The sequence below is a fragment of the Fulmarus glacialis genome, unplaced genomic scaffold (genome assembly GCF_000690835.1).
Source record: "Fulmarus glacialis isolate BGI_N327 unplaced genomic scaffold, ASM69083v1 scaffold545, whole genome shotgun sequence".
In the NCBI taxonomy this organism is placed as follows: Eukaryota; Metazoa; Chordata; class Aves; order Procellariiformes; family Procellariidae; genus Fulmarus; species Fulmarus glacialis.
The window spans coordinates 59,389-85,971 of NW_009210912.1; the positions used below are offsets into that span (position 1 = coordinate 59,389).

Consider the following 26,583-nt stretch of genomic DNA (forward strand, 5'->3'; position numbering starts at 1 on the left):
AATCCCAGGCAAGCCTAGAAAAACAAAAATAAAAGATTTAAAAAGAGGACACAGTTCATAAAACTCAAATTACAGGTACCACAGAGGAGAAGTAATGGATGATGAGAGCTCTTGGCCGTAAGAACCATGAAAATGTGTTGAATATGAAGAACGTAGACAGAAGACAACCGCAATACATTGTAGCAACATTCCCTCCTAAACAAAAATATTTCCATTTTTTAGCCATTAAGTTTTCCACCATAAAACTATCATTTTAGAGGAAAACTGGCAATTTTCATAAACTCTGTTGCACACAAATACAGTTTCCCTTTCAGCAGAAACTTTCTGACCAATTATAACTTACATATTAAGTGCATGCCACAGAATAACCCCAGAAGTCCTCGAGATAAAATAAAATACCTTGATTTGTTTCAAAAAGCTCCACTGGTAGGAAGCTAGTGCAATGCACAATTTCTGGAAGAAGTGGACACTGTTTTCTAACATGATGAGTGCTGGACAGCACTCACTCTTTAAATCAACACCTTATTTGTTGGGGACTGGCCCTTTGGGCATTGCAGCCTTCCAGCCTATGTAACACCCATCTGCTCTGGGTCGTGATTCCAAGTATCTGTAGCCAGTCATGATTCCAACTATCAACATACTTAACTTTAGTAACTTATTCTTTCTGAAGATTAGTTCCAAGGTAACATTTTGTCTTTCAAAAGTCCACAGGTGTTCCAGCTGAACAGGTGAAACAGAGAACTAAACAGAAAAGTGCCAACATAATAGGCTCTACCAATTTATCTGGCATAACTTGAATAGAAACAAATCAAACAATCTTTTTTATTTTCACTAATATGCGTTCATAATTGTGTACAAAATCGAAATGTAACCAAATGTATACAAAATTCAAATTGTTCTTGTATAAAATTTGCAAATGAAGTAATATTAAAATTTGAAGACACACAAGAAGAACAAAACTGCCTGCTAGCCACCTATTTCCTCTACTGCATGTTAACTTGTTTGCATCGCTTGGAAAGATAACAAGCATAAATCACAAACATTTTTCACTGTGACAATCATAACAGCATGCCAGTCTCCCAGCAACAGGCAACTAGGAGGAGAGGTAATTAAAATGTTGAAGTCAAGAAAAAACATTCTTCTGAGTTTACTTTAAGAAATCAACTACTCCCAAATACCTGAGTTTGAAGTGGGGCTGGGGAAGGCCACTGTTTAGGGTGGCTGAGGTTGCTTTTTCTAGAGAAGTTGAAATTAACACTAAACACAGGTCTTGCCCACAAAAAGATACATGTTCACACCAGTACTTCTGATGAACTGCAGTCCTGTACACATTGAACTCTAATAGTCATCCTGGCCACAAAACTGTGGACAATGAACAAACGCTAATGCTTAGTGTCCTTTTCTCAAACTCCTGTATGTTCCATGTTAGCTTCATTAAGAAATAATAAGAATTTTTTGGTAACAGGTTAAAAGCAGTAAGTAGTAAAAGTAACTTTTTGTTACAGCACTATGTTGTACTGACAATTCATACAGTAACATAAACAAATATACCACAGTTGCCTTTAAAACAGCTGGTTAAAATCAAGCAACTGAGGTATTTGGTGAATGATGGTGTTGCCCCTGAATACTGTCCCAGGTCATACTGCATGACTGCAGCAGAATACCTTGAAAAGTAACACACAGGTTGCATAAAAAATTAATCATCTCAGTTGCAAAAGGTGCCACTGTAAAAAAAAATAAAACTCCACATGGCTGTTGTGACATAGTGAATTAAGACAGAACTCCAAGATACAAAGGACCTACATTTTCAACACTGGTTTAAATATTGAAATTTTAAATTGGGATGGCAAGTCCTAAAAGTTGGGCCATATTAGTGATAAGTGAAAGGATGCTGCATGATATCTGCAATCACAATTTTAAAAAACGTACACTACAAACTATAAAAAATAAATAATTTTACAGAACAGTTTCTATACAACAGGTGGGAGAGATTATGTCTTGCTCCAGAAATCCTTCCTCTTCTGAGCTCGTTCCAGTATCTGAGATGCAAGTGAGCTAGATGCTGCCGAGCGAGCAGAAATCTGAGACAACCTGTCATCTGTGGGGAAAGCAACAAGGGAAAAAGTAAACAGGAAGATTAAATATACATATTAAAACACAGTTGACATTCATGGCAGACTTTAAAAGTGCAAATATTTTTATGCCCTCTTTCACAATGGATGCTAAAATAGTACCACAATACACTTTAATACTATTACTTGGTAACTGACAGGCTGGAGAAGAATCTCACTAGAAAGCTACTAGGATGCTAGGTAAGTTTAAGAGAGCTACATGCCCAGCTCTTGAAAACTCCCGAATGAGATCCCTACTGTCACCTGGGAATTGCCCAACTCTCCAAGTCATCTTTACATTTACTCTCCTGTGTCAGAAGACCTCAGAAATCATTCCTCTGCCACTGAAGCCTGTATGGGCTAGACTCTGATAATGACATACTCATGAAAGCAACCCACCGCTTCAAGCAAAGTGGACAACCTTAGAATAACACGACTAAAACATCAGAACCTATGTTGCAAAAAGAGCCCTTCTGTGCCAAAACCAGCTGGTGTGCCACAAGCTGTTAAAAGAAATGTGCCTTCTGAAGAAAACAGGAAGTTTAACACAAAGACAAAAGAAGCATGCTTTAAAAATGTACTTTTGAAAGGTCTTCCTTTTGAATATAGGGTCCACTTCACACCCAGCAGATCTCTTAAAATTAAGCAGCCTGGATGCTGCTTCTCCGATAATGTGCAACATTATACTTCTTTAACATTATTATTAAAATGTTGCTACAGCTCTGTCAAGATGCTCTCTATGAAAAATGACCTTAATTACACCCATTTTCCTGCAATGGATTAAAAAGAACTGTATCACTATTCTCCAGCCCCCACAACCAACAAAAAAACAACAAAAAATTCCACAACTCAATCCTAACTGGACCTGTACTTTGTCAGTGTTTCAATTAACTTTTCAACAGCATTTCTAAATTCTTGAAATACAGTGAACCAAACAGCCCGTAAAAGGCTCACACACTATGCATAACAACTATATTTCCACATACGAGAAAACTGCTAACTGCACTTCTGCAAACAGACATGTCATTGGAATAACTCCCAGGTTTGTATATACGTGAACAAATATGGGCATATCAAATATCTGTGAGCTGGCACATTGCACCTGTTCCTGAAAGCTCATACATCATCACTTAGCTCATAGGAAAAAAAAGAAAAAGAAAGAGCAGTTACAGCATTTAATCTGTGTGCAGCAAGCTTGTGGGAAGCTGCAGAATATAATAGGATTTTGCATGTTTTATGTAGGTACACAGATGCTTGGCTGAGCCATCTGCACAACCCACATGTTTCCAGCCAACTGCAATGAGTAAAACAGAGAATAGCCCTAAACCTTGGTTAAAACCAAGGAGCAAACAAACGTAAGGGATACAGAAAAAAGCTTTTGGTTGCTCTGGGGTATATCTATAAATAAACTGCAATCAGATATAAGCTTGCTCTGCCCATACTCTAATCTGAACCAAACACAGGTGATTGCAACTAGCACAGAACCACACCAAGCTCAACCTCACACACCATGCTAAGAAACAAGCTGTAGCAGCTCAAGCTAATGAGGCTACAGTGCCTTTGATTGACTCATGCTACTGAAAGAGTTTATTTGTGTCTGCCCATAAAAGGGCCAAGAAGATGCACCGGTGGGCTGTGCACTGGCTGCTTGCCCAGATTAACTTTACAGTAAACAGAAAAAAAGGCCAAAACAGCAATCAGAGTAACAGGATGCCATAAGTACCTCTAATACACTGAGCAGAAGAACAGGTGTGAAAATTAAAGTCAGAGGAACCATTTTATGCTGCATATCTGGTGCTGAAGTCTCACAAGCAAAATCTTTATCTTAAGATTTTTGGTACCTTTTAAGTTGCATCCAAAGTTACTGCAGCTGCAACCTGGGCTCTGATCATTTTGCAGTTTGCTTCTGTTGCTATCAACACAAAGGCTTAAAAAAATGTGTGGGGAGGAAACGATTTTAGGTATGGAACTGAGCAAGCTATAGTAGCCATATTGAGCCACAGTGGTCTAATTTTCAGCCGTACGTAATGGTTTATTCATACTAGAATATACCTTCAAATTCATACTTCAGATTACTAGGACGAACATTTTCAAATTATTTTGATGAAAACAATGCAGTAGTTATTAATGCAAACGTATTACTTACTGCGTTCAGAAATGTCTCACATTAGTGCAAAAGTTTAAATTAATCTAGGTAATATACACATGATGTACAACAATACTTTGTGACAAGAAATACCTTCATCATTATAGTTTCTTTCCTGAAGGGGTAACTGGAAAGATCTCATTTTTGGATTGCCAACATTCCCTAAGACAAAAAGTCAAAGGCACAGTTTTGAATCATTTCAAAATAGACAAAGGATAATATTTCATTTTAGAACATTTTTAAATGTTACATTATTTCCAAAACATGAGTCTTATAAATAGGAAACATACCAAAAACTCCACGAGACTCCTTTACTCTAAACTTACTTCACTGCATTCTTTTCAAGGTACCTGTCTTTGGTAGATGCTACAAGTTACTTAGTGAACTGCACTCAAGGTGCAGAGCTAGAACACAGCACCGATTCTAACCTCTTTCCAAGGAAATTCTCTGGATTTCACCATCCCACTTAACCTGACAACTACTTGTTCCATTCTAGAATGGAAATACTACTTCAGTTTAGCTAATCCTTATAATAAAAGGACCAAGAATTGTGGGACCTTAAGCAGCTACAGAAAGTCTTTCTGGAATGGAGACGTAAGCACATAAAATTTATTTTGACTAAGGGGTGAAGGATTCTTTTCTTTACCGAATTTATGTCCCCAGTACCCCTAAACATTGTTAAAAATGCTCCAGCATGAATTCCTCCTCAGCCAAGAAATGGGTTTTCTCAATATCCAATAAATCTTTTATAGATGGCTTTTTTGTTTCCATATCCTGCAGAAATATTTAAGGAGCTTATCTTTCTGAAATCCACAACTCCTGCAAAATAATACCACACTATAAAGGTCCCCAGTTACACACCGCTGTTGGTGATTGCAGCTGGAAAAGTGTCACGGCATCCAGTTGTAGCCTAAAGATTAAAAATTACAACTGCTCATGCTAAACCAAATTATTCTCATAATGAGTAAGTACTTATTGAAATTAATAAGGCAAAATTAGACAACAGACCACTGGAATACAATTATATTAGTGGAATCTGAAACTAAGGTGGAGAGTTGTGCACATTTCCTCAGCAAGACTAAACATATAGTAGAAAAGCTTTTGTTTACAAACAGCACATTCTTCGTAAAGTCTGTAAGACAGCAAGCTCAGCACTTTCTTGGCCTGAACACTGCACGGTAGCCATTTCTACCCTGCAGCAGTCTAACACAGCCAGTTAATACACAGAACCCACCATTATGCTGGAATTCTGGATCCTTGAGAGTCCCTTGAATACGACGAGAGGGACTCCAGCAAGGCACAGAGCAGCTTTTGGCTGACTTCAGCACAGGAGGTGTAGACGAACACTCTTGATGGGCTGAAGCAAGAGGAACTTGCTCATCAGAAACACTGTTAGGAGGCCACTGATCCTGCCTAAGTGGCAGAGGATCCAAAGTTCCCAGCCCAGCAGGTGGAGAGGTATGGAGTGAAACAGCTTCCACTTCCACATCAGGCTAAAACACAATAGAAAGAAAAAAAAAAAAAAAAACAACAAGAAAAAAAAACCAAAAACCCAACATCTCATATACAGACTTCCAGTACAGATCCTCACATATGCAACAAATGCTGGCTTTACACTGTTACACTTCTCATGATAGTACTGGAAGAATAAGTATTTCAAGCTTGTGAGACAGCATAAAGAAAATCTATTCCTAATAATCATGTTTAACATGGTCTGAAAGTAATCTAGTCAGGTCAAACCAAAAGCTTATCTTCTTCACAGCAAAAAACTGTGTTCTTAGATTTTAAACCAACATAACCAACTTTTCATGCAATTGTGTCTGCTTCTATTACAGAACTTACTACAGAGGATGTATGCAATGAAATGCTAGCTGTCTCTGTAGAACTCGGACTAAGCACAACTTGACCAAAAAACCACGATTTTGAGAGGAAGACAGTTATTCTATTTTTCTTTTAGCAACTATGCAAGCTGCAAAGTAAAAGAAGCACAAAAGTAAAGGAAAGGGAGAATGAAACTATTACAGCACATTTACCTATCTTGTACATAGGCACCCAACCTCTCCTTCTTTAATTTCTTTCAAGTCAAGGAATCTAGAGCTGTGCTCTATGTCAGTGGCAAGCTACAGTAACATTAATGGGGAAATCAACAGCTCTTGATGGCAACTTTTTTTTTTTTTTTAAACAGATCCTGTGCATTTAGCAGAAAAAGCCAAAATGGAGCTCATCCAATGTCACTCTAATAGTCTCAACTCCTCTGCTTGATACCCCAAGAAAAATTATTTATTCAGACATCAGCCTTTTTTAGTCACAGATGCTGAGAATTTTAGAATAGTAAATGACAACTCAAGAAAAAGATTTATTAAATAAATTATTCACAATTACTTAAAAAGTGCATTCCTAAAATGCATAACGGTAAGTCTCTTTTCTGGCTTACCCGGAAGGACCTTCTTTTTGAAGCTTCTCTTGCACCTTGCTTAGCTGAAGAAGGGTCTGTTCCTAAACCTCGTGTTCTCTGCTGTGAAGATGAAGACTTGAATTTAGGAGGAGACACTAGAACCGCACCTCCTATTGTAGTGGAGAAGATGAAAAATGCTTTATTACCTTAAATAACCTAACAAATTAATTCATACATGTCTTTTTTTTGCTTTAGTTCTTGAAATACTGCTTTGCATTTAAAAGTCTTTTTACCAACAGCTGGGGTAGTGAGATCATGATGAGTCCTCTGAGCTCCACCAAGCGCTTTCAGCTTCGGAGTAGGGAGCCTGCCGCCTGTCCTTGAGGATGCAGAAGAAGAATCTGACACAGCTGCAGAAGAATTCAATACTAAGGCATTCTCACTGAAAAAAAATGAGAAATTATTAAAGGATTATCTAAGGACTCAGGAGTCTTGCACTCAAGCTTTTTGTTTCTAATACATTCCTCCAATGAAGCCTAAGGCAGAAGACAGTTAGGGCCATAAAACACCAACAGCCTGTAGCTACAACATCTGCTTGCAATGGGGAGTCCTGGATTCCAGACCTTGAGCCTCAGTTTCTGTATTTTTTTTTTTAATGTAACTGGATAAAATACATAAACGGTCTCAAGCTGTAAATTCAGGCTCCCTCTGTCCCAATAAACCTTGAACATATTGCTGTACAGTAGCAGACTCAACAGGATGGCCGGAAAGAGTACACACCCAGAAAAACTTAGAACCTCGTTGCCACCTTAGAGGTGGGAATGTGGGTTTGACTCTTTTCAGTTAATGTGGTGGAACTGAAACCAAGTATCCCACATTGATGTAACCGCTCTAGCCCCCAGGTTATTAAATAAATCAGCACTACCACTTCTGTCTTCTTCCTCCAGATGCATTTCAAAAGGAGGTGGCAGCATACCCATGCTGTGCAAGGAACCTGATCCTATCAGTGCACACTAGACACACTCTGAGGACATCTAGGCAAAGAATGCCTCATTTCTAGCTCTCAAGCAGGCTTAGATAACATGCAAGTGTTAAGCTGCTCTGCATGGCCAAGTCCAGGGCGTATCTCAGCATACACATCACCACACTGCAGGATGACAGAAAATCTTCAATGTCAATCAGAGACATATCTATGAACTAGATAATCTCTAGAATTAGATAGAAATTTAAGAAGGTTTTCAGGATGATGGCTTTGAAAGCCTGCATTTAATTTCTATTTGAGTCTAGCATCTCAGTCTTTCTTTGCCTGGGTTTTGCATACAGGATCTTATTCCCAGAGGAGACAATTGCAATTCCTTACCTTCGATTCGTGCTGCAACACCAGAGATAAAACCCAATAAGGAATACAAAATGCTTAGATGGTATGGTAACAAGGGCCAAAGTTATTCAGATTTAAAATATCTATCAAACTAAAATATTGTTCTACCAAAAAAAGTATGCAAAACTTGCACAGTAAAAAGCCAGAGACTTCTGTAACTAGATACAATTTAGATCTTTCAACTGTCAAATACAGTACTATGCACATACTGAATTGATCTCTCATTATTTCTAAATACCCCTCCACCTTTTTCCCACCTGTGCTCAGTAACATAATCACTGGTGATTACTGGAGGCTAGTTATTTTTTTGTCCCAAGTCTTTTTTTGCCCAGGAATTTTTTTTAAGAAAGACAGATGCTTAAGTACAAGATTAGCATGTATTCTATCCCTTCAGTCCTATCAATCCTACGCGCCAATTTGAAGCAAATTGTGAGCTTTAATTTTCACTACACTTGGCTGCTGTGTAATGAACAGTCTGTTCTGAGAGGCCCATACTGCAAATTTTATAGTTTTGGAAAAAAACATTAGAATTGCTCATGGGTCTACAAACTTCTGTCTTGCAAGTTAGAAATCCAGTCTTCTTAATGATAGATCCATTTCCATTAACCAGCTCAATGTCTTGAACTTTCTCATTCCTTATTATACTGTTAAAAACAAAAGTAGTTTCACACCAACTTATGCTATCTTAAGCTCTTAAGTAAATCTGATTTAAAACAAAAATTAGTTAATCTACAAATTTCTGAGGTGTTAGAGGAAAATATTATATATATACACCACAAAAATGTTCAGTTTTACCCTTCAATTTTCTTATCTTCATTGGCACCCTTATCGTTTTCTTCTAACTGCTGAGCCACGACTGCAGCCTGTTCGTCTTGTTTTTCTTCCTCTTCTGTTGATTGCCGATTCTCCCTTTCTTCAGTTCCTTCTTGTTCACTCCAAACTAAACGCCTTTTGACTGGAACAGTTAGAGCAGCTGACATGTCTTTCTTCTCAGTGCTATCCTGGTGTGGCTGTTCTCTGGAGTCAGGTTGCTGCAGTATTTTGGGGCTTGGTGCAGTCTCTTTTTCAGAAACTCTAGGTAATAAAGTAAGTAATGTTTCATACCATTGATTTGCACGATAATACACGTGTCTATGTTCATCCAGTTGAGTCCTTTGCCAAAAGTACAGCTCAGATATTAAAAAGTGGTACAGTTGACATGATGAATGGTTAAATTTCCACTGAAGTTTTAACTGATGTTTAAGCATAACCCATTTTCAAACTAGATTCTATGAAAACTCTTTCTGGATGACCATTTCCAAAAATGTAATGTAAAATTAAGGCTCTATTTCCAATTTAAACAACAAGTTAGATTATCAGAAGTGCTCAAAAAATAAGTAGTTCCACGCATAGGGACTGTCTGATGGCACAATTTTGAAATCCAAGCAGTTTAGAAGACTCCTCTTTGCACACAACTTTTGAAAGTCTTAAACTCTCAACTGCTCAGAGAAATCAGTGCAAATTAGCCCAGTTCACAGAAATAAAATCAGTAAAAGGATCTGTATTTCACAGGCAAAAAAACAAACCAGTAAACCAAAAAATTTACACCATACTTAATATCACACATTATAGTGTAATAAATACTCTTTTACATGTCATCCCCGAACCCTTGTTAGAGCTACAGTCATGCAAATGGGTAGATCCCTCCCACACACACAAGACAAGTAGTGCATGCACAGCACTCTAAGTGGACTACAGACAGAGGCATCCAAGGCACTGTTTTTAAATACGGCTTTTTTTTCCTCCTTGCTTCAGCAATAGCTGTCTGTACATTTTACTGAAATACTAATTCTGAATTTTCCTAGCAAGGGATTTAGTATCTGCCAATTCTGATGGCCTGCAAAGAAAGGAGAAAATGGATGTACACCATTCCAGTTCCTAAGTCTTCACCACAGAACTAAAAAGTGTCTAAGACTCAACCACAAGATCAATTAATCCTGACAAGAACATTGATAACGTTTGAGCAGGCAAAACATATTTCATATCATTCCAGTGGAAAGAAGAATACTACTTCAGTATGACTCAGTGCGAAATTCCTCCAGACTTGATGAGACTAAGGTTGCCACACTAAATATGCATTTGTGGAGAATTATAAAGGAGTAGTTTTCTCTTCTTTCAGAAGACTGGACTGTGCCTCGTTTTCAATTTGAGCACATATCAAGAGATGTATCTGTGAAAAGGTAAACGCCCTCATCTGTTCTAGAGAATTTACATATCACAGAATTGTAGAACAGCCCAGGTTGGAAGGGTCCTCGAAACACCATCTGGTCCAACCTTCCGTGGGGAAAGGGAGCCTAGATGAGATTATTGAGCACTCTGTCCAATCGCATCTTGAATACAGTCAAACATCCAAGATCTCTCTGCTCTATTTCAAAGCTGCAGAATAATAGGCAGGAATGATGACCTTACCCTGCAAGATCTAGTGCTCTGATGTTGTTGCTGATGCCTTCTTCTGAACTGGAATTTGAGGACACATCCCAAAGACTGTTATTATCGGACAGGATCTGATTGAGATGGTATCGGGAGAAGTGTGTTCCCTCTACTCGTTGCCTGTAAGCCTTTGCTCTTTCTCGAAGTTCTCTCACCTACACATGAAGATTTCATAAGTTGCATGTCTGTTTAAAGTTCACTAATAGGCTATTATTATTATGTTCAATAAGTATTTGCATTAGCTAATGGCAGCTAGAGGAGAAAGGCAAGTTACTCATAATACAAGGCCACCCACAGCACAAACATTGCATGCCACAGTAAATGCAACGAAAGGAAAGCAAAAATAACAAAAGTGGGTATTTAGTCTGCATGTTTGAGCCATGAAGCAGAAGCAAAATTGTCAATTATTCATTCAATGAGCACAAAAAGTTATGCAGCAACTACGAATAAGTTTAGTGCTGGATTCTAGATTTTCCATCAGCGCTCAGACACAGTGCTCCAAACACTGAAACAGGAACTTAGATGCAACCAACCTCCATATACCACATGGAATTTAGGGTGTTTTGAGATGCCTAAGGAGAGGAATACAGAATTATTTTTAAATTTCTTATTTTTCTCTCAACACTGTACAGTTATTATCACCCTGGTAACTTTATTTCAGTCTAAGAAATTAATTACTAAAAACCTGTCAACATAGCTCTATGCTGCCTCCCTGAGATTCAGTAAAAAGCTGTAAAACAAATATATCAGCACCAGTTTCACCAGTTTTTGCCAACCTTGAGGAAATTAATTTAGATTTCTAAGCTTCAACACTCAAAAATACATTCACCACCAATTTATGATTATTTCAAGTCAACAGATCTCTGTGCATGTATAATACTGAGTTTGTATGCTGTCAACACTGCAACTATCTCTAGCTACATTAATCTTATCTCAGTGGGGAGCTAATGATTACATGAGAACTCTTGGTGCTACTGTATCAAAATCATTCCTTCTAGGCTATCAGTAACTGTAAGAATCAGATACAAAACTGTTCAGATCTCAGGTTTAGTCTTAAAAAAATAAAAGTGATAAGCCTCTCTTTAGACATTATACTGCTGATTACACAGTTATCATTTTTATAGTTAAAACTATTTAAACACTCACACTGCCTTGTGTCCTTCACCCAAACACAATTAAAGTGCAGGAAGAAAAAGCAACAACAAAACCTTCAGGTTTAAATTATTAAAAATAACTTTGTGATATTGTTGTGTGAATTCTGTCTCACTACAAAATGGTTCACAGGAAATAAGTATTTTGTCAACGAGCAGGAAAGTAACACTGACACTTCCTCTAGCACATTTTTCATAGCTTTTCTTATTTATTTTCCTTTCACAAAAGACTTCGCATCGTTCTTCCTGCAAGGAACAGTTAGAGGGCCAAATTCCGCTAAACCCCCTAAAAGTAACTGGATGCAGCAAATGGAAATACATGCCAGCTAACATCCCACAATTTGACGTGCTAAACTTCCAAAGAATAGCCCATTAAAAATATATGCTTGTCATTTTAAGAGGAAAGTTTAAAGTTTGAGGTGCAAGTGATTTACTGGATTATTCACTTTAAGTAGAAGAATGAAAAATTAATTATGATAGCCACAACAGAAGGAATATAAATCCAGAGCAACAGGACACTGCAGGGGGAGGAAGAATACTATGTCTCCAGTGAATTGTGAAGAAGTACAAAGGACAACTGCCTCCTTCAGTGACTCAGCGGGCAGCATTATCTCAGCAGGACACAGGCCCCAGAGAGTCCTACTGTGATTATGAATTGCCCACATTAATTTTTCAAAAGCATAATTCAAAGAGATTTTTTCATTCGACTGCTGAAAAGCAACCCTTAATAATATATTGCAGAGTAGCAGTCCAGGAGTAATCACTATGGCTAAGGTCATACCAGGATTCTATTATGGTACTGGCCTGTTTGGGCTCAGAACTTCAGAAAGTCTGCTTTGGACCCAAAGTTACCCATGTGCAGTCCCAAGTAAGGGAGAAACCAGACTGGATCAGTCAGAGCTTATCATCTAATCACTTATGCTAAGTGAGAGAGGTTCTGTAGGCACCTTTGGCAGGGGTGAGTCTCAACAACCCACCAGACGTAGAGGTTAGATACAGCTTTGAAGAACGTTTTTCTTCATGTCAGTGCATTAGTATGGGAAGAGATATGGAATCATGTAGAAGCTAAAAGGACTGTTGCGCAGCCTATACTGTGAATGGCCAAAGTACAACAAAACCTATGTGCTTGACACTTTTTTCAAGTTACGCGTACTTCATTAATCTGCTGTTAACGTATTTCTCAAATGGCTAGATTCTTTCTTATGTCTTAACCATTAATGAAATATTTTATTCAGTCCTACTATTTTAGCCATGCTGGATCCCATCTTGTAGTTCTTAGAACAAAAATATTGATGGATGCTACAAAAAAAAAAAAAGCCTGGCCAATAATCAGGTCTATCAGGATTTTTATTCTTGTATTAACAGAGGTTTTAAGAATTAACCTTGGTTTTCTGCCAACCTGTCTTGAAGACCAGAAAATTCCAAGCTTTAACCTTGTTCTTTGCTTTCACTACACCCACAAAAAGCTTCTTATTAAGAATTACAACTCTCAGTGAAACATATGGAAATATTAACAAGACAATAGCAAGTTAAAAAACTCCATATAGAAAAAAATCCCACACAGTAACACGTTTACACAAGCTAAATATTATTCTTTGTCTACTAGCAAAACTAGTTTGATATGCTGTACTGGTTTCGGCTGGGATAGAGTTAAATTTCTTTATAGTAGCTCTTATGGTGCCATGTTTTGGATTTGTGCTGAACACAGAGTTGATAACAAAGGGATGTTTTAGTTATCGCTGAAAGGTGCTTACACAGCGTCAAGGCCTTTTCTGCTTCTCACACTGCCCCACCAGCGAGTAGGCTGGGGGGGCACAGAAGTTGGGAGGAGACACAGCTGGGACAGCTGACCCCAATGACCAAAGGGATATTCCATACCATATAATGCTGTGTCCAGCAAGAAAAGTTGGGGGAAGAAGGAGGAAGGGGGGGATGTTCGGTGTTTGTCTTCCCAAGTAGCCGTTATGTGTGATGGAGCCCTGCTTTCCTGGAGATGGCTGAACACCTGCCTGCCGATGGGAAGTAGTGAATGAATTCATTGTTTTGCTTTGATTGTGCACGTGGCTTTTGCTTTACCTATTAAACCGTCTTTATCTCAGCCCACGAGTTTTCTCACTTTCACCCTTCCGAATCTCTCCTCCATCCCACTGCAGGGGAGTGAACAAGTGGCTGGGGGGGGCTCAGCTGCCTCCTGGGGTTAAACCACAACATATGTTCACAGGCATGTGATTTAAAGTCTAACAGAGACAGGAGAAATTCAGGTCATTCCAATTATAAAAGTCTCTTCTATATGAACTCATACTTGGATCTAATATAGGTATGCATACATAAAAATGTGTATGTAATCAAAAATGTGTATGTAATCTAAGCACATTTGTCATCAATAAAATATTCGTTATTATAGTCTTAAAATGAATTTGGCTCTTCCAGCTACCCAGCACAACTCCTTCATTTAAAAGGCCCTAAAAATCCTAATAATTCTTTTTTTAATTCTTCATGCCTACAGCCAAATGACTTCTTTCTAGTTTCCTGCAATTCCCTTGCCAGCAAGAAAATCTCCATGGAAAAGTCAGACACATCCAAAACACTTATCTACAGTGTGGGAATTTCTTGGTTTCTCATACAGTCTAATTAAATGCCACATATATTTACTTCCTATATCTCTGAAACACGACCCATAAAGGATCCTGCCTGGTAAAGCAGAACATCCATCCTCCACTTGCAGTCTCCTCATTCTTTCCCTTGACTGCACTGCAGTGACTCCTCCCAGCTGGCTGTGCCGCAAACACAACACACTCCAAGGCAACACGTCCCTTTCCCTTTACTTGCCTACCAGTCAGTTGCTCTTGAAGCTGAGCACTGCTCCTGGCTGTTTTGAATGTTACTGATGCAATATCCAGTCACCAAATGAAAGTCTTGCATGCCAGAAAAACGACATAATATTCTACAGAAACATTCTGTATACCACTTAGTCAAGCTGCATGCAATAGTTCAGAATATTCTACAGCCGTAGTTACAGTAAATCTAATGCATATATCAATACATATAAAAATAAAAATATTGCTTGTTTTTAGTCCTCTAACATCCTCTTGAGGCTGTTTGCACAGAATGGATTACCTCATGCATGCATACACGAAACCTGATTATGAATCATTGCATACTACAATATACTTTAAACTTTGCAACCTATTTCTCATTGAGTATTTTGTATATATTCAATATATATTTCTTTTTGCCTAAAAAGAAAATTACTTGATAGATTAAGTCCAGCGAGAAAACACAGAACTGAATGCTACCACACTACTCCTGCAATTCTCAGAGAATGTTATTTTCAAAATCTCAAAGCCCAACAGCCTAGAGCCATCCGCTCCCATTCTACCTTCCACATCAGCTTGGTCCCAACTGATGAGGAAACTCACACTTCCAAGTATTTGCCACAAATTTAGCAGTGCACAGTGTCTCTCAAAGGCTCCCTCTATCAGCTGGAAGAAGCCCAAGTCAATTCAGTGAAATCTGACTGTTGCAGAACTAGCTCTAGCAGTTTTTAGCACACGGCTAACGGTTTTGATTTACTTGACTAATTCAGGATATCATACTGAATAATCCTGCTAAGAAATCCTATGGTCCTGAAGCTGTTCAGCATTGTGAGAGTTCTGTCAAATGAGTTCCTATACAGTATAATACTGATCGCAGTTACTGAAAGAAACTACAAGAAAATACTTAGATTGGCTGAAACTTGCAAGAGAAATTCTCAATTTTATGCCGTGTATGACTGAATTCAGCTGACTGCTTTGAATGGATTCAGCATGGCAAGCTAACAAACTCAGCCTGACTATCAAGCTGACCGAGGCTGATACGTATGTTGGCCTTTTCCTTTTATTCCCTTGGAATCTCTTATTATCCAATTCTGCGTTTTGAAAACGTCTGCTTGTTAAAACTGGGCTGAACATCAACGCTGAGATTATCTGCTCCAAGAGACTCTGTTCTAAATGATTCTCATTGTAAGGGAAACAAAACTCCTCCCTCACTTTGGATGTCACATTAATATATTCTTCAAGTCATACCATCTCTTATTTTTTCTTGCTATATATTAAACTGACTTGTCAGAACCTAATCATCTTTGTATACTCACCTTTGGGAGCTTGAGTCATTAGCATTACAATCTCAAAACTGTATCTTATAAGCACCACAATTCAAAGTTTTTTGCACCTAAAAATCAAAATACAAAGCATACTCAGGCTTCAGATTTTTTAAGCGTACTCACCTGGTTGGGAACCTTACTCCTAATACGAGACCAAGCTCCATCTTTGTAGAAATACTGGGCTGGAGACAAAAATTTTGACCTATATTCAGTGTTCATCTTCCTAAGAAATCAAGAATGAGGAGAGGAAAAAAAGACAGAAAGGGTAAAGCTCAATATCCGGAATACTCTTTAAGAGCACTTTTAAAGTTATATCAACAAGCGTAAGTATACTTGCACTTAAATGCCAGGGCTGAGATGCGAAAAACGCATGCCTTGAAACACAGCTCATCCATACGGACACAACTAGGAAAGCTGTGAAAAAGCTCATTCACAGCTGGTGGCTCTTCAAGTAGTTACTCCTGTTGTTTTTTCCTCACAACCCTTCTGCCAGCAGCTTTTGCCCTGACAGCCAAATCAGCAGAATGTCATACACACATAAGCCTCAATTACTTCAATGCACAGTGCAGCATCTTGGTTTAAGTCACTGATGAAGGTGCATTTAAGTAAAAATGCCTGGTTTGGCACTCACGTGTCCAAGACATTTCCTTCTATGAACTCCACTCTAAAGGCACTCTGCATATGGGTGGGGTGAACTGTTGGGGCTAGAAACATCTGACTACCAGAACAATGGTCAGTATAATTCATCTAACTATGTCCTACTGGCTTTGATCTTCAAAAGGCCTCAGTACTTGAAAAGATGGATTCATTTTCCCTTCTGCCACACACATACAAACACAGAAAAATTAACATAATCTAACCTATAGCAGGCAATAAGCAATACTTCAAGGCCTTAAGCACTGAACTGTGGATCTATCAGCTTAAATCTAAAGAGGTTTTTGTTTTTAATCTTGCTTCAGAACATTACTAACTTTATTTTAATATATTCAGCATTGGGTGAAAAAGCCCTCTTTTTCAGTCCTTCTTCAGAAATAGATCACAAAAGCCTGAAGTCAGAGAATAAAATACACCTTGTAAAAAGAAAAATACCAAGGCAAAAAAAACCTTTATATTCAAAATTTCTTTCCATATGTCCCTTTCTTTGAAACTGACAGAATTCCTTCAGTTTTGGTTGCAAAACTAATGGATTAGCTCAAAAAACACATCACTGCTGTGCCTTGATCCCAGACATTCTGCTGCAAAAGCAGGCCATGCAATGCAGCTTGCATACAAAGTGACAGTCCTGTCTGCATATTGAGAACTTGCACATTTTGACAGCTATTTGCCCAGTGACTGTTTTGGAACCTCTTGTCTTGTACTACCACACTGAAGGCATAAGAGGCAGAAATTTATCCTTAAATGAAAAAAGTCATAGCAAATGATCAATAATTTTACACAGTACTCACCGCAAAATTGACTGCAATCTACTACGTCAAAGAGCTATGTAAACCAAAGAGTTAAAGGTTTTAACCACACTATATCCACTCACTTTTCCATAAAGCAATTTTATTTCATAGAATTTTGGGTGACAATTTTGTAATTATCTCCCAATATCCAACAGCATTCAGACCTAGGTAAGTCTCCTCTCCCATCTTTAATGTAATGTCTTAACACTGCCAGTCATGTGAATCAAAGCAATCACAGGGACACACATTAAGCACAACGACAGCAGAGATGGATTAATTTATGCATTTTAAAACCTACATCCATTCTGGGCTTTTACCTCTCTTGGCGTATTTCATAGAATAGTTTGGGTTGGAAGGGACCTTTAAAGGTCATCTAGTCCAACCCCCCTGCCATGGGCAGGGACATCTTCAACTAGATCAGGTCATAGAAAATGGAAACATGAATTCAGTTCCTGCAATGTAGGTATGTGGCAGAAGAAAAAGATACTTTGACAGTGCTCAGTAACATACAATTTTATTTTATTTCCATGCCTGTCAGATTACCTAAACGGGGCAGATTTCTTTACTTCCCTTTACCTCACGTGTTTGCTTTTGTTACTCTGGGACAGAAGGTGGTACAGACTAGAAAAAGCAGACATCAAGTACAATCATCACAGTTTTAAGACATGGAGCAAGCACAGGAGAGCAGTTTGAAAGGTGACTACAACTTCCAAAGCACTTGCTAAAAGTTTAGTAGCAGCACTGCACCAATTTAATTTCATTCATGTTGTATTTATTAACAATATTATTATTGCATCAGAAGGTTCAACTGAACGAGTGTGGTTACAAAGCTTCCACTTCCACTGCCTGGAGAAGGGGATGGAAATTAACACCAGGTTTAGATGTACCCACAAGAAGCTCGATCCCAGCGCTGCAAGGGGGCATTTGCCTCTGCAACTGTAACATGGCATGGTTAAAGGTCTATTGTCCATCATTCTACATATTAGGCTGCTGTACACCTGTTCACTAGGCTAGGTTTTCCTATTTTATACATACCCACGACTTGTATGTAAAGAGAGGGGCTTTGGACTGATATGTTGCTTATTTTTTTGTTTAGGATGTTTCTGTTCTGATTTCCCTTGTTTTGCTGCATCTTCTGCTGGCTTTTGAAACGGTTCTTCCCTCTTACTCTAAGGCAAAGATAATTTTAAAAATACCACATTAGCTAACAATCTGAAAACCCTTATATTCCTTTTGACATCAAGCTTTCGCAAAAAGTTAATTTTATATTAGTGTTAGCTATTTCGCATATTTAATACAAACAAGAATATTACATTCCTTTGTTAATAGAAAAATAAACTAGCAAAATGCCAAAACTAAGATTCTGAGTGCAACATTCAGTTAGTTAGATGATCTATTTTGTATGCTTTAAAAAATGAATTTAACATGAAACACAGAAATAAAATAATACGATACCTATGTATTCTAACCTGAGTTGTGTAAGACTTAACGTGTACATTTCTGGAATTTGTAATAAATAAAAAAAATAAAAACTCTTAGCTTTATAGTCAAGCAATATAAACTAATTTATAATAAACCAAAAGGCAAATTTTTAATTTGCTGCCATTATGGTTTATAAAGGGTCAGATTGACTTGTTCAGTTTTCACATCAAAGATATTTTTTTTCTGCTTATGTTATCCTCTTGGAAATCTCATGCGTGATTTCTGATTCTGCTAGAGATCTTCACAGATATTGTTCAAATTCAAGGAAAAAAAAAAAGGAAAGCAAAAAAAAAAAAAGCCCACCAAAATCCCCCAAAACTTTTTCAAGATATTCATCAGAGAAGAGATATCAGTATAAACAAAAAATGTTTTAGACACTTTCACCAAAATTCCCTTCTCATGCCTTCTCTTCCTTCACTTTATTAGCTCTCTTGGGAAAACATAACCTGAATTTCCAATATTAAAAACAAAGAAATGCTTCCTGAAAGCCTCATGCCTTTCAAGCTTTCTTCACACCTGCTAAAAGAGGCAAAAGGGGACATAAAATTCCTCATTCGCAGATGAGATTTAAAGCACTGGGCAGGTCCGAGTTTTAAATTACAAAGACTCCAAGCCAACAATCATATATAATGTACCAACAGCTTAACCTGAGCCACAGGCACTCATGTGAAGTATGCATTTGCTCAGTAATGGTCCTAGTGAACATGTTGTCTGTCAACGGCTCTTTCTGTTTTACCAAGGAACAGAGGTGGGTACTGAAGAGACTTATATGTGGTTCTTCTACCTGAAGGATTGTTAGCTAACCTACAGGAATTTAGACACCACTACACTTGGCAGCTTGCTACAAAAATAGACATTCCTATGTCCACCTTGCAAATTAGGTTAGCTGTCATGCAGTCTAAATTGCTCTCACCTATTTTTAGAAGATCTCAGTCTGAAACAATTCCTTTTCATTAAATGTATCTGGTAAAACGGCCATAGCCATGTCTCCTAAAAGTCCACTTAAGTTTGTCCAAGCCAACAGCAAGACAAGGAAATGCAAGGCCTCGGACAGCCGAATTACTTTCATAAAAGACATTTTAATGTTTTGAACTGAGTAACAGAGCTATGTAGGCTACACAATGTCCTCTTACAGCCCTGTGCTAAATACAATTACTTACCTTTCAACTTATCAAGGCAAAGGCAAATGAATTTTAACCCTTCCTCCATGTTTCTTCAAATTACAATTATTGGGTGAAAATCAGTTCCAACTATGGCATCTTCCAAACATCAGAATGTATTTTTTAAATTCACACTATGTCTGATTTATGAGATCCAAAAAGTTCCAGACCTCCCATACAGCCCTCTTGCATACCAAGAGACTACACTGGTACCAATGAGAGCATAAATCAGAGATTTAGATTTCAGAAACTATCCTGATGACTAAAAACAAAGTTTCAATTTAGGGAAAAAAAAAAAAAAAAAAAAGAACAACCCACTTGAAAACTCACAAATTAAGGTGACAGGAAAAATACACTTGAAATGTCATTGTAAACTGAACAAATGCACTACAGAAACTACAGAACCCACTACAGAAACGCCTAAGAGCAGAGCTGCACAGTGTTATTTTCAGTCCAGTGTCATTAGCAACAGCTCTAAAATGTAACTAAAAAAATTCAAAATTAACCCACCCCCGCATTATAGAAAAGAACAATCAGAATTACAGAAGTATACTAATGCCTTTCTTTTAGGGAAATATTTACTTGTTCACAAACCGGAAATTCTTTCTCTTCTGAACCACCTCTCTCTTGTGGACCCTTAACAGGAGGAGACCCTTTGAAATTTCTCTCATATGCAGTTTCAGAAATAATTGCAGGAGATTTAAATGGAGGTATGGATTTACTTGTGTTGCAAATAACCTTTGGGGAAAGAAAACAAACAAAAAAAAGAGTGTGATTTGCTTACCTCAAGGCTAAATTTTCAAAATCAGTTAACCAATTCACGCAAATACACTCACATATGAGCAGAGAGACGGTCATGTGTACAAATACAGCACGTGCAGACTAATTAACTTCTGGGACAAATTGAAGAGAAACTTAATCTGATAAAAATACATTTAAAAGTGACGGAGTCAGACACAGTTAAACCTGTGGTCAAATGCTGTTCTTACTGAAGTTCACTTTATTTGGGAAGACAGTTCACCTTCAGAGTTGTACGTAGGATGTATTTTTAAAACACATTCCATAAAACTTCCCTATGAGTCCTCACTACACATTCAGTCCATAAGTAACATACAACTGTTCTCTGTTTTAGAACTGGATGCTTAGGGCTTGGTAATTTGAGCTATCCACTATTTTCCAATCAATATTGTATTATAAACCAAGGTAGAGAATTTGCCTAATACATGGTCAAGTATCATCTCCTCATGGGGTGCTGAATTAAAAGACCATGCCATGTGTCACAAGCATACATTTTCCCCAGCTTTGCTATAAGAGTTTAGGTCTGACTTATAACCTAACTTGGATAACTTTGATGTTTTCACAGAATCTCTTCAAGGGAAAGGTATTGTCATTATTCAGTATTCAGGTATATTCTCCATCATATCAATAGCAATCAAAAGAAAATCAGTTTGTTAATACATCTAATTTTTATCATGAAACTCTAATCTTAAGTTTAGAACCTGCAAACATTTATACATACTTAGATTTTCTCTAAGTTCTATTTATCTAAGGATTTATAGTGCCTACAGACTTATACAGCTTCTTATTCTGTATAAGCTATGCAAAAATAAGTTTGCTATTTTAGATTCCAGAGTCTTTTTTCTGAAATAGCACAATGTTCACAAGCATCAATAATGAAATTATCAAACCGATTTCTAATAGAATCAAATGGAATTCTCTATGAAATTTTCCATAAGTTGATGTTCTGGGACCTGCCTCTTCCTCAAATGATCCTTTGGCTTCTATACTATTGTCATGCATTTCAGTGAGTTTTCCTTGGATAAGGGACTGCTGGGAAACAGGTATCTCAAAGTAAGTCCACCTGCTTGGCATTCCAACAAGAAAAAGACAGGAACAGTTATTATAGTGATTGATCCTAGTTACCTATACTTACTGCCTCTGAAAGCTGTTACTGAACAAATCTGCTACCTGTGGGTAAAAACACCATCTGTAATAATCCCATTAATGTACATGCTCCTAGTGAAGAAACAGAAGACAAAATAAAAGCAGAAGTGCCTATTTTATACTGTAAAATGACCAAAAGATGGACTGAGCCTCCTAAGTCCTGATCCCAGTAACAATGAATTGAAAACACCAAGCAGTCTCACAATCAGAGTTACTCTTTGTCGTCTGATTAGAAATAGCAGCATTTCCAATCCTAAAAAGTCCAAAAACTCATGGTATGTATCAAAATCAGAAGATTCCACTATTAAATATAAGCAGTTCTCATGAAAGAAAAAACACTACAAAGATGCACTTCAGGGCCTAGAAGTATATGTGCACAGAGGTGGAGACTGAGAATAAGAAACTGTGGTAACCAATAAAAGACCATGAGAATAAATAGCAAAACCTGAATGATTTCACTGGCAAGACATGTTATTACAATACAGAACACCTGAACATTCATCTGTTGATTAGCTATATATTAGGTAACACAAAAATGATAAAAATGAAGGGTAACATTGAGTGGGATCTTAAGAGCTCCTAAGGTAAATTAATGCAAACAGAAGAAAATGGTCCTGTTAGAAAGGACGGAATACAACCAGGGAGAACGAGAACAAGTAATCAGACCTGACTACAATAAAGAATCACAGGGAAACAAATCTAACTTTTGTATATTGGAAGAAAAAAAAAATACCATGTAACAGCATTCAAGTTTGGACCCCGCCCCCCCAAAGAGGAAGAAAGGAAATCTTGGAAAGTAAGCAACTTTGCTGATTCATGAAAGAAAGTATTCATTTACTTTTTGGATTCTTTAAAGTTACCTGTTCAGCTGCAAGTATTGGTGACTTTTCATGAGGACTCTTCCAAACAAATTGGCTTTGATATTCAGAACTTCTTGGGAAAGCATTCAAACGTGAAATATTCATGCCTGCTTTCCTCTGAAGGACTCTGTGAAGCTTACAGCATAAAAAAGAAAAAAAAATTAACACCGATTGTTCCCTTTCCTACAATGTTTTGCAAGTCAAGTACCTTTCAGTCCACACTTTCAAACCAACTGTTTGGTTTTTGGTTGTATGAATTAAATGAATGCAAAGTACATTTTCTCATTATAGCCAACAATGCCAAAAGTCTATATATTATTGGCTAAACACTTGTTTAACTGAAATCAAGAGGGACGGCATATGAAGGGCAAAATTCCTATTGACCTAAGTGGAACCAAAATCTGGTCTCAAAAGTACCGTTCTCCCAACAGAGAAGCTACGACATAGAAGAACATCAAAATACAGAACTAATGAGAGAGTTAGACAACAGAGGCTGGTGTATGTATTACTGTAAATATCAGATTAGCAATTTTTATACTGGTCAAATTAAAAAAAAAAAAAAAAAAAAAAAATCTATCTTCCCTTACCCCGTCACTCATTTTTTCTAATTCCTTTTTTGGAGATGCAAATGCTTCATTTTGATTTGGCGGAGCTGCAGAGGGTGATCTCTTCATGTTGTTTTCTGGAAGGGCAAGAGCTGTTTCACCTCCAGACTCTACCAAATGTGACCAAACTTTTGGGGGGAGTCTGGCTCCTTCTGGCGTTTCTATTTTTTCCTGATTCACATCATTGTTGTTGTGGTCTGTGTGCAACAACTCTGCAGTCCTAAGAGCTTCAGTTTCAAGTGCGTCATTCAAATCACAATCTGCTGTCCATTCAAAGGACTTTGAAATCTGTGGATTATGGTAAGGTACCCTTCTCTTGGAAATGAAGTTTGGTTCTCTTGTGATTCCTGAAAAAGACGTATTAGGTTTAACAAAAACATTCTATTGAAGACATAATATCACCCTATTACAAGAACAAATTGAAAGTTTATCATACAACTTAGATTATTAGAAAAAACTATTTTAGTATCTTTGAGCAATGACAGCCTATGAATTATGGGCATGGCTGTGAAATTCTGTCGTCTTTCCTGTCTGCAAATGCCTTTCCCTTCCACTAAAGAGAGATGGGAACATGGTGCTCCAGGACCATGTTGCATAAAACCCTATAAAGCAAATATGACCACAGGACAATCTTTTGCAAGTTAATTCTGGGAGTTGAACAACAACAGAATTAACAGAGCCAGTGAAAAGAATGTGGTTAACACAGTACAGAATAAGAACCTGCAGTGATAAAAAATGCCACAAACACTTCTCACTGCACATGCACAATACACCTTGCCGAACAGGTTCTCACCTACTGTGACAGGACAGTGACAGATCCCTATCCACCTAATACAACTGTGATTTAAAACCACCTCAGATAGTTGCTGACTTTTTACAGTACGAACACAAAAACATTTCCAAAATTCTAAAAAACACTATGTAACAAAACCAAGTATTGAGTTATTTTAAAGAATTGCTGGCCATTACACGTGCAGATGAGAATAAAATTACCCTATCATTTTAAGAAGAAGATTGAATGACTGAACACATTTAAAGTGGGAAATCATAATCCAATGGCAAAGTGCTCAACTGCGATGGACAAATAAGTGAAGGCCCCTAACTGGCTGAAAGAAACACTTTCTAAGAAAGAGAGAAACTCCTATCTCATGAAAAAGCAACGTAGAAAGAGAGAACAACCTATAGTGAAAGGTAAACAGAATGTCTGGATGTCCAAATACACATACAGGTGGTAGGAAATAATTCCAGTGGAAAAACACTGGAAAAGTAGCAGGGAGGAACTCAGAGCACTTGCAGCTGTTAACCTTTTGTGGTGATGTTTGAAGTCATTCTTAAAACTGCCAACTATGTGTTTCAACAGGAAGAACCATAAGTCTAACTTAATTATCAAAAACAATCTGCAAATCCTATGAGGTGTCAAGAGTGACATTTGAGGACGCACTTGGTTAAATGGCCAGAAAAGAGGTGGGAGTGAAAATGAATGCAAAGGTGGAGGAAAACTACACCAAGCACACACAAAAACACTGCTACAATGTAAGGAGGAGGAGAAACTGCTGTATTGCTAGCTCATGACTTTATAGCAAGTCTTGTAAAAATTGCAGTTTAGTTAACTGGAAAAGAACCATAGCTTACAATTTTAAAAAGAAGTTAATGTGTTTGGATGTTCGGGTGTTTCAGAATTCGTGGAAGTTATTCTCTTCAATACAGGTGCCCATACACAGAGCTATGTGCTAGGAAAGCAAGGTTAAAGAAATATGTATTTTTACAGTAATGGAAGAAAGCAGTAATATATATAAAGCATAATCTTTGGCAAGATTAAATTATTTATTAAAATGTCTAGTATCTCAACTGAAAACAAACCATACTCCCAGTAGTTGGTTCTTAATTACTAGGCCATAATTTAGAACACTTATCATATTGTAGGAATGAATATATTGGACTCTTAATTACATAGACTGCATAGTGTGGTTGCACTGAACTGCACAATTTTGTTAATCTGTCTTGTGCCACTACAAAAATTCCTATTTTTTACTGCTCCTTTTCAAAGCACTACACTTGTCATCACTCTGCAGCTTACTCCTTTTCCTCAACTCTCTATGGGCCTTTCAATCCAGATGCTATTTCCTTTGTCTTCTACTCTCCAATCCCACGTTTCCTGCCATGATAATGTCTACAACCCCTAACCCCTACACTACAGCATCACAAACTTTTCCATTTAATGCCCATTTTTACTTTTTTTTCTCTAGTTAGCTGCCCCTGTAGGTCTTCATAAAGGTAGGTCTTTGTATCAAATCTTGCCCTAAATTAGTCTCTTCTTAAATACGGAATTTTACTTACTGTTTCCATGCACCACAGTTAACCCAATGCCTCCTTCTACACACCTTGCATGGGTTAACACTGCATCTGTGCTTCACGTTTGGGACTCAGCTTACTATGCATGTCAGAAACCACGTATTTTTCATGTTTTATTTAAACAGCACTAACATTAAAAGAAAGTTTCAGTGTAGCCAGAAAGGATATGGCACTCAAAAACATATTCTAATATACAGGAATATACTTTTAACTGTATATAGTGTACAAACTGCAAACACTGCCAGCTCACTGTGGTCATGCACTCAATCACAGCAAACCTCTCTAGACCTCCTGCAGCCCAGGCTCATCCTTACCGGAGCCGGCTTGGACAGCGCCGGGGTTTGCGATGGAGGGGGTGGCTTTCAGGGGCGCTTACCGAACTGATCCGACCGAAGTCCTGCCCACAAGGATTTCTGCTGTTGGGATGGGCTACAAAACTCTGGGGTTTTCCATTTGAAGTTTCTCTTATATTCACTCAGTCCCTGCAGCAAACAGAGGGGTGTCTGTCAAGCGACCGGTGCCTATCCTGCTTCGCTGCTTCTGTTGGTAAGAGATCTCCAAGGGGAAAAACACCAACAAGGCTGCTGCAGGATTCAGCTAGGCCGGCAGGTTGCTCTGCATCTTCCGAACCCACCCCCAGTGAAGAGCAAGAACTACTTGATTGCTCTCTGAATAGCAGGAAACAGCATCGAATAACTTCATACACCAAAAAGTATGCAAAAACTTACTTATACCTTTAAGCTAGTAACATTTCAGGAACAAATACAGCCTGAACCCTCTGTCACCCACACGACTGAACTCCTTCCGTCTTTATTAGCCACCGCTCTCTCAGCGCAAGGGTCTCCGCTTTCCCGCTTCGCCGGTGGCACCCCGGAAACGACTGCACCCCCTCCTTCTGCCGGCTGCAGGGGTCGGCCGGGCCCGCCGCCCCCCAGGCCCAGGGT

The 26,583-nt window shown here is 38.0% G+C and overlaps 1 protein-coding gene across 1 annotated transcript; it reads right to left on the bottom strand.

Moving 5' to 3' along the window:
• Positions 1-1,813: 1,813 nt before the first annotated feature.
• Positions 1,814-26,121, bottom strand: MDM1 (Mdm1 nuclear protein homolog (mouse); the record flags this gene model as incomplete). Its single annotated transcript, XM_009577303.1, has 14 exons — positions 1,814-2,098; positions 4,351-4,419; positions 5,492-5,750; positions 6,692-6,822; positions 6,946-7,094; positions 8,826-9,104; positions 10,479-10,654; positions 11,033-11,071; positions 15,915-16,014; positions 18,272-18,403; positions 20,779-20,792; positions 22,683-22,817; positions 23,270-23,634; positions 26,016-26,121. Coding segments are annotated over 14 exons (2,061 nt in total), but the record flags the coding sequence as incomplete, so codon positions are not given.
• Between the last annotated feature and the right edge of the window lie 462 nt (positions 26,122-26,583).